This window comes from Stenella coeruleoalba (assembly GCF_951394435.1).
Source record: "Stenella coeruleoalba genome assembly, chromosome: X".
In the NCBI taxonomy this organism is placed as follows: Eukaryota; Metazoa; Chordata; class Mammalia; order Artiodactyla; family Delphinidae; genus Stenella; species Stenella coeruleoalba.
Window position 1 is genome coordinate 110,744,923 of NC_137152.1, and position 17,872 is coordinate 110,762,794.

General features: G+C 44.8%; 1 protein-coding gene across 1 annotated transcript; it reads left to right on the forward strand.

Annotated features, from left to right (window-relative positions):
- Window positions 1-4,908: 4,908 nt before the first annotated feature.
- CD40LG (CD40 ligand) lies at window positions 4,909-16,413 on the forward strand (the record flags this gene model as incomplete). Its single annotated transcript, XM_079910254.1, has 5 exons — window positions 4,909-5,064; window positions 6,900-7,031; window positions 11,107-11,164; window positions 13,093-13,155; window positions 15,882-16,413. 5 exons carry the CDS (start codon window positions 4,909-4,911, stop codon window positions 16,256-16,258), a joined length of 786 nt encoding a protein of 261 aa, XP_079766380.1. The 3' UTR covers window positions 16,259-16,413.
- Window positions 16,414-17,872: the final 1,459 nt, after the last annotated feature.

Below are 17,872 nucleotides of genomic sequence, written 5' to 3' on the forward strand. Positions count from 1 at the left end.
GTGAAATAAATTTTGAGGGATACCAGGAAGCAAGAAACCCAATGAATTTGGGCTAACAGAGAAATCGGAGCAGAAAACATTGCAATTCAAGAAATCAGAAGCAAGAGTGGGTTCTCTCAAGGAGGCAGCAATCTCAGAGTTGGTAAATGCAGAGCAGGGGTGGGCAGGGAAGGAATCATTATGGCAACTCAATAAAGAGCTGCAGTGGAACAGCTAGGACAGGTGGACCCCTTTTCTCCCTCTCTCCCTTCCCCCATGGACCCTTTGTCAGCAGCAACATTGGGCCTTTGCCCTCAGGCTAAAGTTGCCCGAGGAGGACTCTAGGGAGTGTGCTGAGGCCTCCACAACGAATAGGCAAAAGAAAACAAAAGGAAAACCAGCCTCAGTCAAGAGCGAAACCCTCTAAAGGTCTCCACCCCCAGAGAAAAGCCCTCCTTACTTTATCAGTTGTGGGGGTCCCGGCCTTCCTGCCTCTCAACCCACATAACCTAAAGGGAAACCTGCCTGTTGACAAGCTCTACCCACTTAAACAGAACCCACAGTCGGCCCTCCCATTCCGGGGAGAGGTTTGTGGGGGAAACAGATCAATGCAATTGTAGAGGAAACCCATGCCATCCACCCATGAAAGCTAACATAGATCTTCATTCATAAATATGACCAGACAACTAAGGGTCACCAGACATTTGAGGAAAACTATCAACATGAAGGAGAAGGACCAAAATAAACAAATGGAACTGACCCCAGAGGAAAGAGAGATAATTAAAGGAATAGAAGAAAACGTAAAACAAATATATTGTGATTTGTATCGCCAGAGAGCCTGGCCAGTGCTGTTCTACCAGATTAGAATATTTTACAACTTCCCCTTCTATCCCCTGAAAAGAAAACTAAGTAATTGGGCAAAGATTTACTAATTCCTTACAATGTGTCAGGAAGCAGGGATTCTGAGATTTGTAATTATCTTTCCTCTAGAAGCTAATGGTAGGGAAATCTGACAAGTCAGTTATGATGTAATGTGTCAAATTCTATGATAGATTGAGCACAGAAGAGGGCACCTTGTCAGCTGGAAGGGCACGTTTCACAGAGCAGGTATCTCTTCAACATTAGTGGATAAAAAAGGAGGGAGTCATGATGTTCATAGGGGAACAGCTTGAACAAACACAGCACATTCGGGGAAATAAGCTTAGCTGGACATGGGTGATGTTCAAGTCTGAGCATGAGTGAGTGGTGGGGGATGAAGACAGAAAGGTGGGCAGGGCTGGGAACCTGTGCTATGCTTACAATGGAAACACTATCCTCTAGGCTAGGGTTTTCCAGACATGTTCAGGGAAAAGAGTCCTTGAGAGGCCCTTTGTAGAACAAACAAAATGCTGATATATTTAACTCTTTCTTATGTACTGGAAATAACTTTCCTAGCAGAAACTCTGACTGTGTTCTAGGTTATCAATATAAAATCACAACCACAAGCCTAGTCACATCAGAATGTGTGCGATCCATTGTTTTTTTCGTTTTTTCCCTGATGCTTATTTGTTGCAGATCAATCGTCAGCTAGAAGAAAATCAGTAGTAGAAAAGGGTGACAGAGATTTGAGAAAACTTTATGCAAGAAAAACTGAAAAATGAAACAATTCAATCCCTTCACTTAATTCTTTCTCTGAACTAAGAAAAATATAGTCAGTATTTGACTTTATCTGCAGGCATTCCCCTGGACTCCCCAGGTCTACAGATTTCTCGGTAACCTAGTTTAAAAATCACTTCTGAATGCATTAGGCAACTGAAGATCTTTAAAGGGGACCCAACACCAGGGCCAGGCCACTCCTTGTTGGGGGAGAGACACACAAAGGACATCTGGTACAGAATCAGAAAGTAGAGCTAAAATGTGGAAGCTGGATAGGTAGCCAATGTTGCAGCAATCTAGAGGACCAGGCAGAAGAAGGATGGGAGAAAGAGGAGGCTTCAGGGATTACAGGACCATCAGGCTATTCCGGAGCTAATCCCATTCACATTGAACATGCCAGGAAACTGTCAACCTGCTTCCCTGGGTCTAATGCATCGTCTTAGGGGGGTAAAATCAGGTTAGATAATACGGTCAGTTACAGGATTTAGAGTTAACATTCTTCTGGTGATGTGGAGGACGGATGGGGTGGGGCGGGAAGGGAAGCGAGGCAATCAATTAGGAACGTACAATTCAGTCATGCAGGAGAGAGGGGATGAGGGCCTAGACTAGAATGTTGCCCAGGGGGATAGAAAGGAGTGGTGGCAGTCGAGAAGCTTTGGGGATGAGGAAGCCACTGGGATTGGGGAGTAATCTGGGCAAGAGAGAGGAAGGAATCCTTGATGACTCCCAAGTCTTGGACAATTATGTGGGTGTAGTAGTACCATTCACTGAGATGGGGAGAGCCTGGAGGGAGAACAAGTCTGGGTTGGAAGTGGAGTGGGGAGATGAGTTAAGTTTGGGGCATGCCAAATATGGGGTGGTTTGGGGGTATCCAAGTGGACACATTCAGAGGTAGCTGCACTTACAAATTCACAGTTCAGGGCTGCAGTTATACATTTGAGGTTTATCACTATAAGGTGATAGTGAAAACCATGAAAATGGATGGGAACCATCCAAGGCAAACATGTAGAATGAGAAGAGGGGAGGGGATGAGCATGAGGTTGGGAGAGACCAAAGTTTTAAGAGGTACAAGGGAAAAAGGAATCACATGAAGAAGGATTCTGAGAGGCAAGATGGGAGAGTTTTCAGAAGGATGACAACAAAATAATAGGTCAACAGACTACTGGAAAGGTCACTGAAAATTAACTCTAAAAAGTATTCAGCCCAAGTGAGAGAGTGGCATGGCCCTATATACACTACCAAACGTAAAATCGATAGCTAGTGGGAAGCAGCCGCATAGCACAGGGAGATCAGCTCCGTGCTTTGTGACCACCTAGAGGGGTGGGATAGGGAGGGTGGGAGGGAGGGAGACGCAAGAGGGAAGACATATGGGGACATATGTATATGCATAACTGATTCACTTTGTTATAAAGCAGAAACTAACACACCATTGTAAAGCAATTATACTCCAATAAAGATGTTAAGAAAAATAAAAAGTATTCAGCCCAAACTATTGTGCTAATAATGGTGGAAGCAGTTTCAGGGGGATATTGTAAGCAGAAGTCAGGAAGTGGAGGCAGGGAGATTGGACAATTCTCTCTTGAAGTTGGTCACGTGAACAAACGTGGCATTGTCGGCAACTCTGGTCCCTTCAGCGACCTCTCTCTCGGGGCTAGACTGATCTGATGGTCACAGGGTCCTTGCCGCTCTGGCATGCTGCCATGGTATGAAGCTGCTCCTGGAGAAGTCCTCGAGCCCCTTTTAGTTCTTGTGATAATTTTCCTTTAGTGGAACTAAGGTTCCTTGTCTAAGAACTGAAGCCTCTGACTTGACTGATCAAAGTTTATCACATGCATTGAAGCCACCTACTTGGCAGATGTAGTGAGATCTGCGCCCAGGACAGGATGCTGGGGCGTGGGAGGGGAAGACAGCAGGTGGTAACTATGCAGATAGCATGCCTATCAGAGGAGTTTGTTACATTTCCTATTTGTGTCTCAAAACAATCTTATAGGAATCACCAAAGCAATCTTATCATGGTTTCTAGACCAGGTTGGGATGTGGGGTAGGGATTTCCACAGCTACTTTTATTTCGAAGGCCATCTGATAAGACCATCAAAAGCCATTCAGAAACGCGTAATTCTACACACTTCAATGATTCGATTCGTTGTCAAGACGCTGGGTGTTTTTGATGTTGTTCATTTGTTTTTTGCTAGTATGTAAGGACTTGGCAATTATTTGGAAAACTCGTTATCATAGGCTAAACAAATAGCATAAAACCCAAGGTGAGCGTGTTTCTCTATATCTTAACAGCTTTCAAGCATCTTTCATGCACATAGGATTTCATAACAACCTAGAGGATAAGCAAGGTGGGTACAACTGCCCATTTGGATATGAGGAAACTGAGATCTGCAGAGGGAGAGTGATAGGCTCGAGGTCCACAGCAATTTATTGGTACACCAAGGGCTAGAATTCAGGTCTCTTAACTGCAGCCTATTTTCCCTAGTCCAAACGGATACATTGGCATCAACAGTTATCTGATGGACTGGAACAGTGTAGACAGACAACTTGGCTAAATCAAGCTAATATTCCTACTTTAACTTCAATCCCAGAGTTTTGGCCTGAATTACCCCAAGACGCTACTTCTCTTGGCCTTGGAAAAGGGTATTTTTCTTGAATTATCTTTCCAGCTAAATTTTCTTTACTAATTGTCAGCACTCCTCTTTGCTTTATGCCCTGTAGACTTGCCTCGAAAAGCCGCCGGGACTTCGTTGGGTTTAAAGATGAAAGAAATGTTAACAAGCAGTTAGCCAGTGGGAAGCCAGTCGCAAAATCGATCCAAGCTTTTGTTGATGTTTCTTTCTTTCCCCATCTACCAGGTTCCCGATTTATATTAGTAAGATTGAAATTGAAATAATTCTATTGCTGGTGGATTCATTTGGCTCTTTCCTTGAAACTGGTGAACCCCAAACGTTAGACAGCGATAGGAAAGTACTGCCATTGTCTGTTAAGAAGTCTATGACATTTCAAGGCAAGAATGAATGTATGGAAGAAGAAACTTGTTTCTTCTTTACTAACGAAAGGGAAAGCCTGGAAGTGAATGATATGGGTAGGTAAAAAAAAAAATAGAAAAAAAAAACCTTTACGTAACTTTTTTTGCCGGGAGAGAAGACTGCGAAGCACATTTTCCAGGAAGTGTGGGCTGCGACGATTGTGCGCTCTTAACTAGTCCTGAGTAAGGTGGCCACTTTGACAGTCTTCTCATGCTGCCTCTGCCACCTTCTCGGTCAGAAGACATCATTTCAACTCGAACGCAGCATGATCGAAACGTACAGCCAACCTTCTCCCCGCTCTGTGGCCACCGGACCACCCGTCAGTATGAAAATTTTTATGTATTTACTGACTGTTTTTCTTATCACCCAGATGATTGGGTCAGCGCTTTTTGCTGTGTATCTTCACAGAAGATTGGACAAGGTAAGATGAACCGTAGGCCTTTATTAACTAAATTTGGGGTTCTTATAGATGTGTGGGTTGGTTGGTTTTAGTTCTACCCAAATGATGGACAATGGTAAGAACCCAAACAGATAAGTGGTCTTGTGGCGCAGTGGTTGTGGGCTAGTTAGTGAGATGTTCTACTCTTTTCTCTGGTCAAGAACCTTGGCTCTGGAGTCAGACTGCTGGGTTCAAATATTGACTCGGTCCCCTACTAGTTCTGTGATCCCAGGCAAGTTATTTGCCATTTCTATGCCTCAGTTTCCACATTTGAGAAATGGGGATGTTAATGGTACCCACCTCATAGATTAAATTCAAGCTAAGACCAGAGCCAGGCACAAAATAAGCACTATGTAGGCATGAGCTATAATGATTTGCTAAGGTTTTGCTTAAAAAGTAAACTATTTTTTTTTCTGATGGAGACAACTGTTTTTCTTCTAAATCTCCAACTAGACAAGGAAAGCATCAATCTGAGCTGAAAATGCATAGTTTCAGGTTAGCATAGACATGGGTAAGTCCCTGAAAGTGGCGTTCTCTGTATAATTCTTCAAATGCTGATTGTAGTTGCAAGCTGCTCAGTTTCCCGCTGAGATGTTTTACGTTCTCAAACGGTTGGACATACAGAACAAAAGAGTGGAGGAAGTTAGCAGGTCGTTCTGCATTCTTAAGAAAAATAACCATTAGGATTTATCCTGTTTCCATGCGTTTACCCACCTCCACTCATAAGCATTATTGGCTGTGTTGAAAAAATCCCAATCATAGATGAAAAGGAGAAATTTGGTCCATTACTTGGCTGTTCCTAAAAGTCTAGATGTGGGAATTGTGGATGCACAGCATCTGAAGACTGCGTTTTCTCAGGGATGTGCGAGTGGCCATTATCGGGATGCCAATCTTGAATTAAGACCAGGAGGTTACCTATTGGGAGAAGGTGGAGCTGGAACAATTGAGGCAATTCTTGGGTTACCCAGATTTCAGGTTTCACTGCTGAGAAAAGAGCAGGGGTCTGGGTCTGCTTGTTTGTTTGTTTGTGTTTGGTCTGCTGGGCTCTGCCAATCAAATGCCTGGACATAAGCCTAGCCTCTAGGGGAAATACTGACCTGGGTAGATTCAAGTTTACCCTGGCACTTGGGTGTTCTCTTAATGACGGTGAAAGCCACCGGCTAGCTGGATCTTGTTTTGAATCTAAAAATGTAATCTGAATATAAGAAAATAGCACAGAATTAGTTGATTAAACAAGTGAATTCCATCTATTTACTTATTCTAAGACATTGGAAAATAAAATATCTCATTACCTTTGGGAATGAAAGATGATTTCTTTAAAAATGAAAATGTTTTCTGCAAATACTAAACTTAAAAAGAGAGAGATGTAATTAGAACTCAAGTTATTGATACACATTGCAAATTACCTTCACCAGAGCACTGCAACACAAACACTAAAACTAAGTGGGCAAATTAGCTCAGCAGAAAACTATTTTATAGACTGTGTTTATAATGACCAATCATTACTGAAGCAATGGGAAATATGACCATTAGAGAATGTTGCTGCTACAATACACGGGAAAAAGTACCCTTTGTGATGAAATTTCATTAGAATAGCTGTGATTTCTACCTAGCATTGCAGACCACATGACATTTTCTTTGCTGGCTTTTGTAGAGTTTTTAAACTGCTAATACCAGATATCAGTAATCCAGTATACTAACTTGTTATTATGCCCCGTTTATATCTGCAAAGTCCTCCTCATGTCGTTGAGGCCATGAAGTGATTGTAGAGGCAGACAGAAGTACAATGTCTCATGTCCCTGTTATTTCATAAATAGATAGAAGATGAAAGGAATCTTCATGAAGATTTTGTGTTCATGAAAACGATACAGCGTTGCAGCAAAGGAGAGGGGTCCTTATCATTACTGAACTGTGAGGAAATTCGAAGCCGGTTTGAAGACCTGGTCACGGTAAGGACCTCAGTTGTTGGGAAAAGTGTCACTGAAAAGTTTTGGTTGAGAAAACCTGCTAGGTTGGGACACTAAAACGTGACCATGTAAAATTTAAACATGTGTTATATATATACTATAGATGCATATCGCCATCATATGTACATACATGTATATATGGGTATGTGTATCAAAAAAACAGAAATGAAGCCAAAATCCTACGGTTAAAAGGGAAAGGAAAGTTGGAAGTGTGTTCGTCAAAAGGAATGCCCTTAAGAAGAACAAAAGTGACTCTCTCTGGGGAAGATACACACTCTCATGGGCACATTCACACATGCACATGAGCTCAGACATGCAGATGCCTCAGGGGAAAGGATGAAGTCTACCAAGTTTGTTTTTTGCATTTTCTTATCTTTCCATCCAAACCTTGATGCCTTCCCACTGTGGACCCAGGGTCTGGTCCCCATTTCCCAGAGAAGCGATAACCATTGGCCACTGCAGCGTTGTCAGGCCACAGGTTAAGGGTTTGCCTTTACTGGGGGCGGTGGGGACTTCTGAACATTGATAGACTCTAACATATGAAGGAACGCTTCTCTCATGATGGGATTTCAGGTGCCATGTAAGTGAAATCTTTTCCTTTTACTGTGAGGAGAGGTGTGGGCAATTGGCGATGGACTGTCTCAGTACCGCTCGAACCAGACCCTGTATCATACCACCTGCTCATGGAGTCAGTCCCCTCTAGGGCCAATCAAGACCTGAGGCAGAAAGTCTGAAGCCTTCTAGCCCAACAGACTGGTGCCCAGCATGAAGTAACTGCAGTGGCCTATGATAGGTACCTAAAGCAAGAGTTTCTAGACCGTTTACTGAGGACATGCCCACAACATTAATTCCATCGCTGTAGACAAGGGGTCTAGGAGCTCTTTCTCCAGAAGAAGAACAGCAAGAAGCCTTTCTGCCTGTTTCCCCCTCAGAACACTGAGTCAGATACCTTGGGCCCTCCGGGGACTTGGGGGTCGTGACTAGGAGGCCGCATCCAGGCTGAGGGCGGCGCTGTGCCAGATGGGTGGGTATCTGGAGAAACCAACAGGAGTTAGCTCTCACATGTGGATAATATGTAATTAACCTGGGAGTGAAGGACCTGAGAGCTTAGTTCTGAGCTTATTCCTGTCCTCCTGTACTGTCCCCGGTGTGTCATTTTTAATCCAGTAGTGAGGACTCCGAAAGCTTATTCCTGGGTCACCTACGGGGATCTGAATGAAGCTCAAATCTCTTGCTGGCTTTTAGGTTCTTTACACTAATCTATGTTTTAGAGAAAGACTCCTAACTCTTTATTTGCAAGGCCTGAAAACGATTTGAGTTTCTCTAGTTCTTCAAGGCTTCTGGCCAGTATTACAGGGTATTGGAAGGTGTTGCAAATTTAAATGGGAATAAAGCCACTTTGAGAACAACGCTTAATAATCCAAGTAGCATATTTAATGTGCCGGGCTGTGTGACCTTGAGCAAATGACTTCACCTCTCTGGGCCTCATTTTTCTCATCTATCCAATGAGAGGGCTGAGATGATCTGCCAGGGCACTACCAGCTCTGACATCCTGTAATTATGTGATCAGACTTCAGTTACCCGCAAAGGCAGTGAGAGTGGCTGTTGGTGTCTTCCCTCCCTCCCTCTTTCTTACTGAGAGTTTTACATTTGTACTGCCAGTTCCTCATGGCTGTATTTCAGGTTGGATATGTAAAGCTTCCCAAATCAGCTACCCAGGACAAAAGTAAGGAAGAAAGTCAGTTTGGCCTCTTTGCTTATGCTTGCAAGAAAAAAGTGACAGCTCCCAAGTTTCATACTCTGGAAAGGCAGACCTTCTCAGGCATGTCCGCCAGGGCTCCTTCCGTGCAACAGAGGAAGCCCCTTGCCTCCAGTGCTGCGGGGTGGAGTCCGAGTCAACGTCATCTGCGCCAACGATGCGCACGACAATCAGACACAAAGTACTCCAGCTCCCCAGTCCTGTTCCAACGATTGACCCCCGTTCCAATATCTATTCCCCGAAACTTCTCATTCTAAAACAATATTTTGGACTTTTTTTTTTAACCCAACAGGCCAACTACAAAATAACCCCCAAACTGGATTATTTATATTCTTAGCTAATGTTAGCAGCCTTTCTTTCTGGGTCACAGTCTGACTGGTCCAGAACAACCCAAGGCCTGAATCACAGGAAGGGGTCTTCGAAATCATCAGATCCAATTATCAACCCAGAGCTGCTTCTTCTCCCCACAGCCACTACCCAGAGGTCACTCAATCTCTGTTTGAACACCTCTAGTGACGGGGAACTCATTATTTCTTGAGGCAGGTCGCACCAAGCTGTCACTCTGGGTGGAAGATGGGATTCGGGGCTGATGTTAGAGTAGATGAAGGCGGCATTTTAAATAGTATAATTACACATTAAAACTTTCTCCCTCCCCCCAGCTCCCTGCTAGAATGATCAGTCCCATGATTGTCTGCTCGCCAATGCCCGAGGTGTCTTTGATAAGGTCAAAGCATCTCCTTTTCGAGTTAAAGGTCAAGCTATCCAACCCTGCCACATGGAGTTCCCACTAAGAGAGAAATAACTAATTCCAGATTTTCTGAAAGTCAACTTTCAAAAGTCTTTCAGTTGAGGTGGGGAGTGAAGCAAGAGGGGTAAAAAGGCTCTGGGGAGTGTGGCTGGGGCAGAGTTCACAGAAAGGCAAGGCCGGGTGCATAAAGGGCAAACTTTGCTGACTTCACATTTTCATGTTGGCCGAGCCCTGACACCAATGCAACCACCTAGCCTAAAAGTATCTCACCTTCGATCACCACACTCCATCTTTTGAAAAGACACGAAATATTCATTTGTTTGCTTGTTATCTCACAAACATTTTCCTGTTGCAGCACTTTCACACTGTCACACTTCAGCTCAAGTGGAAAGTTGAAGCTCTGGGCCCCGTGAGAGTTTTGAGGCGCGGGCCCCCGGTTAGGCTCCATGACTTACACCCTCACATCTGGCACTCAAGCCGAGCGTATAAGGAACCCCTCAGCAGTAACAACACTAATACCTTATTGGGGAGGAACGAAAAGGAAGGGCGCTGTAGAAAATTGATTCCAGGAACTGGAAGGCACACAGGACTTTGATTATCAGAAGACGTGAAAATACTATTGCCTTCCTTATCTGTGCTCAGAGTACAGCGTTAAGCCCAGCCTCGGAACGTGATCTCAGTTTCTACTGTCGGCTTCAACCTCAGATTCCTTGGGTGACCTCATGCCTGCCCGTTAAGCCCACCGTGCCTTTTATTCAGTATCTTTAAATCTTTAAAACGGCAACAGCAGCCTTTATTACCTTCCAGTCTGTGTAGATGGTACTCTCTGCTATAGCTTCTTTAAGTGCCTCTAGCCTTCCTGCAGTTGCTAATGAGAAGAAACCCCTTAAGAAGTGCTGCGTTTGGCTTGGAATGGAACATCAGCCGCATTGGGAGATTACCTGAGTTTCCTATACGCGCTGATGATTCTAAGTAAGAACGGGCCACACAAGGCAACCAGCAACAAGAGAATCTCTTCAGCCCATTGACGGGGACAACAAAATTTTTTTTTAAAGTCTGAGGATCTTTTCATAGTCTGGGATTTCTTCCCAAGGTCAAACTTACTATTTCCATTTCCTAAGAGATTTCAGACCAGTTTTATTCTAATAGATACATACCATGGTTTATGTTAATAATATTCTATATACCAGTTCCCAGGGTAGAATCTGCTCCCCATTCAGCATTATTTAACTCGTCAAAGCCAGGGAGGTTGGGGTCATAGGAGGGGTCAGGATGGCAGTCATTGGTCTGGAGAGAGCACTGGAAGATAATAAAGCCCAGATTCTGTTTCCAGGTTCACCCCTGGGCTTTCTGGGCTGTCAGCTCATCTGTCAAAGCCATGGGCTCCTAATCGGTAGGATGGAATTAATGACAGGACCTGAGTCTATATGATAATCTTCACCAGAAACAGGCAACAGAGTAATGGCAGGTGCCAAATGAATGAAACCTCCCTCCAAAGCCCCCGCCAGGGTTCCTGTCAAAATGACCTTTTGCCATGATTCTTATTTTAGGGTATAATGCAAAGCAAAGAAGTGAAGAAGAAAGAAAAAAACTTTGAAATGCACAAAGGTAGGTTGCTCTTTACCATTTCTATAAATACTTAAAAACTAAAAGGAAGCTTTAGGCCGATCATACTGAACAACCCAGTGTTGGATCAGGGAACCTGTAGCCCTGGAAATAAAACAGGAACACAATTGCCACATCAATACCTTCTCTGGTGCCTGTGATTTAGAAAGGAGTTGTATGGACATATTTATAGTGAAGCCTGTGTTCCTTTAGTGCTGACGATACCAAGTATGAAGAAATCACATTATTTTCAACACCTTAATCAAAGCAACCAAACAGCCTAGTACCACCTACAGAGGATAAGATGACAAGACGGTCAGCATTCGGTAGCGGTGTCATTCATCACTCAACGAGAACAGTTTTTTCATGGGGAAACACGGCCAGGGGAGCCTCGGAGACCCAGGAGTGATTCAGTGTGACAGCGCTGTTCTTTGCCCTGTTCTTGAGGTCAGAGCATCTCAAACATCCCAGGGTTGGAAGGGACCTTGACGGTTCTCAAATCCTGCACCATCCCCGGATCACGAATCTCCTTCACAACAGCACTGACCATTGACTGTCTGATCAAACATGCCTAGACACCTTCTAGCTCATAAAGCAGCCTGGGCCATCTCTGAAAAGCCCTAATAATTATAATAATAAGATTACTCTATACCCGAGAGAAGGCTTTTCTCCTCTGGAGTTGACATTTGTTCTTATAATCTCCACTAACTGAATCGAGTTCTGCTCTTTGGAGCCATACTAAAGAAAGTATATAATTCCTCTTCTACACAGCAGCTGTCCATATGTTGAAAACAACAGTCATGGCCCCTGAGCCTTTTCTTCTCCAGGGTAAACCTTCTCAGTGTCTCCCACTGTTTCTCCTATGACCCTTTCCAGGCTTTTTCTTGTCCTCGTTTAGGTCCTTTTCTGGACACACTAACTTTCTCTGTTCTTTTTAGAATGTAGCACCCCAAACCAAATACAATAATGCCTGGAGTGACCCAAGCAGCTGAGTATGGGGAAAATGGAGTGTTGGTAGATGGGTGTTGTTAGATAAACTGCTATAGCACAAAGTCAGCGTAAAAGATGGTATGGCTTGAGTAAATTTAATACACACAAAGAAATACATACAGAGATACAGATACTGTTTTCTGAGGCAAAGAGCTTGCTTTAACCATTGGTTTGGATGCAAAGGGTCACCTGATTTCCATGAAGGCGTTGCTTTCAGAATGACTGTAAATATGTTGAGTGGTACCATGTTGTCTGTTAATTGCTGTGAAATTTGAGGAAACAGTTCATGTGGGTGCTGCCTAGCAGTCTTTGGGAAAATGATACACTTAACAAAGCTGGTCATTTAGGTCATGCAGCTTGACTCGTTATTCATAGGACACCTACAGAGTGTCCAGCTCCAGGCTCATTACTGGGAAAAAAAACCAAACCAACTTCCACACCGTGTCTGCACTTAGGAGATTCAGTATGTGTAATTAAGGAGCAAACCTTTTACATGAGCAACAATTAGAGGTAGATATAACACTGTGGCCAGTGCTTGACCAAATCAGACACCGTAAGCATTTTACTAGCTAAGTGTGCAGACACGACCTTTGGGCCCACTAAGATGACCAATGGATGGGAGTTGTTCTTAAAATCAAGATTCAAAATGTGTTTAATGAAGATCATTTTCTTTAGCCTGTGTCAGTCTATGTAAAGCGGAGTCAAGTACTGAATGACGAGTGGAAGAATGGGCTCGGTGTAAAGAGCCGACTCAGTTGTTCAGATTTTAGAAACCAACATTCCCCTCTGGTTTCGAGGGATTTCAAGGCCATCTTATCCTTCCTTTCACATAACCTATTTAAGTACAGTCTCTGTGACCCAGCTGCAGAACTAGACCAAATCGTTCTGTGGCCAGTTTTGTGTTTCTTTGGCCTGACAGTTGGTCTTTGGTTTCATCTCAGGTGATCAGGATCCTCAGATCGCGGCACATGTCATCAGTGAGGCCAGTAGTAAAACAGCATCTGGTAAGTCCGAAGCATCTGAGCATCAGCCACCCGAGGGGGAAGGCCAGGAGGCTAAAGCAAGGCAGCCTAACAATTAGGCTCCCGTCTTCCTCCGGGGGCCAATTTACAAAGCTACCCAGACATGCCTCGTGCACTTGCCCTTGTCTTCAAAGTAGGCTCAAATGCACAGATGGGACTTGAAGGGACAAAAGGAGGTGGGAAGCAATCCCGATGTTCTCATTAGGTTCTTGCTCTGTGGCTGATTCTAAATGATGAATTACTGGGTGGAGGGACCATTATTCTGATAACACGGAAGAGATGGCACGTAGTGACCTGCTAACTGGGAGCATCCCTCGTCCTAACCCCTCTTCACTATATGCAAATGGGCCTCAAGGGGTATTTCCTGCCATCTGCCAATCCCTGTATGATTAGCCCCAGCTTCACTGGGGCCAACCTCAGGGAAATTAAGGGTAAAATCATTCTGCAAAGATCAATAGATGCCAGGATGTTAGATTTTCCAATGAAGTAACAACAGACGACATACTGTAATCTTTTCAACGCTCAATGATTTTCTTTCCGTATACATTCTGCCATGATTCTAGCCCTTAGATTTTTTCCCCCAAATCTGTACCTCACGGTAGCTGGTGTTGGACAATATGGCACATCTGATAAATGGATGGAAACATGCACACTAGCATAAAATCCCCTGTCTACATAAATGCAGGCCAAGAGCATCAGAGCAGTCTTTGAAAACTTTAACACAGCGCTCTGGAGCGGAGTTCTAAGCAGTGTGTGTGTGTGTGTGTGTGTGTGTGTGTGTGCGCGCGTGTGTGTGCGTGCATGTGTGTCAGAGACAGACAGAGATATAGAGAGAGACACAGAGAGAGAGAGGAAAGGAGATAGGACCTCATCCTGGAGGTGGCTTGGGCTTCTCAGTGGGCATAATGCATACGTAGTTATCCTGGATCATGGTACAGGAGTAACGAGCACTGGATAGAAAGTTGTTGAACACTGAGATTTAAGAAGCATGACTACCACTTGCTGGGTGACCTTGGGCAAGTCCCTTTACCTTCGCAGCAGTTTCCTGTCTCACTTCACAGGGTGACTCTGAGCATCAAATCAGCTAATATAGAAGAAAGTTATTCTGTCAAGCGCTATAGAAACGTAAGGTGTCATTCCTTAGCTACTTCACTGCAGTTTAGCTGTCAGAAGAGCAACATAAAGCCCTTTTTGATAACACTTACCCCACAATATTTAATAATTCTGCCAAGTACCCCTTTCTCATAAAATACACTTATGGGAGAATATCACAACCATATCTGGTATGTCCAGGGTGGTCATCCACATGATACAGTCTCATCTAGATTGGATGGATGCCAGCAACAGAGACACCTCCTAGAAGAATAGCTCGCCTTGCATACATTTCACAATGCTCACATATTCTGCCGAAAGGCCCATGATGACTGTTGGTCCTAGCATGGTTGACAGTCCGCATCACAGTATGTCTGCAGGGGATCAGGTGAGAAGAAAGTCACATTTCTTACCCCACAAGCCTCTCAGATCTACTTGGTCACGCTGCTCCAAACTTGCCCTACATCTCACAGCAAGGATGAAAATTAGGTAAGGACTTACAAAGATAAACTTTGTGGACTCAAAGATAGGGAACCTGCCCGTGTTTTCTCAATCAGATGGTCCAAAAGCGAAAACATCATAATGAAGCATTTCTAGAGTGATCTGGAGGCCCAAGAAATGTCAGGCATTGCAGGATGCCTTTCCTAATTACTAAAGGATGAGTCTTAGCAGGTGGGGTCTTGCACCCTGATAGGCCTAAGAGCACCAAATAGGAGCTCAAATAAAAGCCCAAGGAAGCAAATGCATCGATACTTTCACTTCTCCCCACCCTCCACCCCCGGCAGTCTAGCTGTCTGTGGGGGCTGAGATTTGAAATCGGCTGCACACACTACTTTGAACCCAGTCAACATCTCAGGCGAGAAAAATGGCACATTGTTGGTGGGTACTTCGGCTTAGCCACAAGAATACAGGCACTTTCAAGTTGGTGGCGCCCACTACAATGGGAGATCAAAACACACAGTGAAATGACAGGTTTATTTTCATACTTCCTTGCCTAATTTTAGTCCCTGCTGTGGGAGGCGGATCGGGTTTGCTAGAGCATGATCAGGTAGGAAGAAATGGGGTCTTTTCTCTGTGCTGAGCTGAGCAAGAGAGATCGGCAAGTCTTCGACTTGGGAAAATTCAAGGAAAGCGAGATACGAGTTACTATTAGCAAGGACTTTGAGTATTTTGGAAGGCGTGATTTATGACCTGGGATTTCTAAGTCATTCACATTCTTTTAAGTTCAAGGGCAAACTGGCTTTAAGAGCTCTCAAGGGGAGAAGGAAACTCACTGGGCTCTGTTACTTGAGTTAATCTTCACATGTCTCTGAAATAGGCTGTAATATGAGCCCCGTGTTACAGGTAAGGAACTGAGAGGCTCAGGGAGATTGACTTGCCCAAGCTTAAATAAGGCCTGGATGGGAACCCAGCTCCGTCTGACTGTGCAACCCATGCTGATCGGTCAGCCGTGGCTCCTCCATAGACTGAGGGCTGGATGGGTCTTTCAGAATCCCTGACGACCCAAACTTCCACTCCTATGTGAAGCCAGTCTCCAACACGAAACCATATCGTCTGTTAGAATCTGAATCATGTACGCGCCACCTGACCACGGTTTTTTCCCCTCTCCATTACAGTTCTCCAGTGGGCCCCCAAAGGATACTACACCCTAAGCACCAACTTGGTAACCCTCGAAAACGGGAAACAGCTGGCCGTGAAAAGACAAGGACTCTATTACATCTACGCCCAAGTCACCTTCTGTTCCAATCGGGAAACTTCGAGTCAAGCTCCATTTATAGCCAGCCTCTGCCTAAAGTCCCCAGGTGGATCGGAGAGAATCTTACTGAGAGCTGCAAATACCCACAGTTCCTCCAAACCGTGCGGGCAGCAATCCATTCACTTGGGAGGAGTCTTTGAATTGCAACCGGGTGCTTCGGTGTTTGTCAACGTGACTGACCCAAGCCAAGTGAGCCACGGGACTGGCTTCACGTCGTTTGGCTTACTCAAGCTCTGAACGGTGTAAGCTGGCAGGTTGCGGCTGGGCTGACGCTGGCTGTCTTCACAATCCAGCAAAGCACTTAAGACCGCCCCACCGCAGCCCGTTGGACTGCCTATTTATAACCCTAGGATCCTCCTCATGGAGAACTATTTATTATACATCCCAAGGCATGCAGGGCTGCAATGAGTGAATTACCGGGCGGAGGAAACCCCTGTTCCATAAGAGCTTATATTCTGAAGCAGCAACCCCACTGATGCAGACATCCAGAGAGTCCTATGAAAAGACAAAGCCATTACACACAGCTCGAATTCTGAGTAAACAGCAGAAAATTAGCCAAGTTTAGTTTTGTTTCTTTGCGTGCAGTGTCCTTCAGTGGAGAATGTATTTGATTTCTCAGTGAAGATGCCGGAGGGAAACGCGGAGCCTCAGCTCACATTCAATTACGGTGGATTCTGGGTCCCTGCGGCCACGATGGAGGTGGGGCAGACTTTAGAAAGTATAATGCAATGGAGAACCGAAAACCCTGCTCCCCGCCAGTCACCCTGACACTCATTCGCATCCTTTCTTTCTCTCCTACACACACACACACACACACACACACACACACACACACACACACACACACACACACACAGAGTCAGGCTGTTGCTAATCAAGTATCTTATTTCAACCCTGTTCCTATCTCCACCACTGTCGATGGGGTAGGCGGGCAGGGGGGCAGCTCTGAGGCTTCCCACTCCTTCCAGAGAAATGACTGGATTTAAAGGAAATCTATTGTATCTACCTGCAGTCCCCATTGTTTCCAGAGTGAACTGGTGATTATCTTGTTATTTATTTTTTGAATAATAAAGATCTCTTAACATTATTGTGGTTACTTAGCATCTGAAGCCCCAGGCCAGGGGGGAGGGGGATCACTTGGAGGGAATGTTCCCAACCCTTGTGATACTTTCAGAAACTTGGTTCTGAAGCTTGTAGCACCACAAAATATCTTGGTGACAGCACACTCCCTGGAAGGCTGTGATAACCTTTGATGGATGACAGGAAAGCAGAGCCAGTGAAAAACCTGCTCAGGAAAGGTTGCAGAGGATTGAAAAAAGGCTGGGCTTTTTCTTGATTAATCACAGCTAAGCGAAGCTTAAAGAGAAGCAGTTGCTCATCTTTTTAATAGCTGTCAAGGCGGTTCCGCCTTAGGTGAGAGGACAGGGAACTGGGACAAACTGAAGGGAAGCATTGGCCTCTCAGTCTTGTCACTTCCAGTCGAGGGGTTTTTCATGTAAGAAGCCCAGAGTGGCTTCGTCATCCTTACCGGTAGGGGGCCCTTCTTAAGGCAAATACCACGTGTCCAGGCAGAAAAATATGACTGTAGCAATAAGACAGGGGCATGAGGAGAGTTGGGGGCAGCTCTACGGCCGCTGGCCCTGCTCTTTGGTCCTCGGGATGGCACAGTCCCTTCCTGGCTGAGTGACTTCGAAGGCCTTAGAGCATGAATTTCTAACACAAGGCTGAAGTCGTGCTAGACAGACTTGCTGGGCTGTGTATGGATACTTTCTCCAACAAGAGAACTTTGGTCTGAGCCCTCGTGACATTTGTGGATTCGAGGACTCAGTCAGGGATGTGTCCACAGTGCGA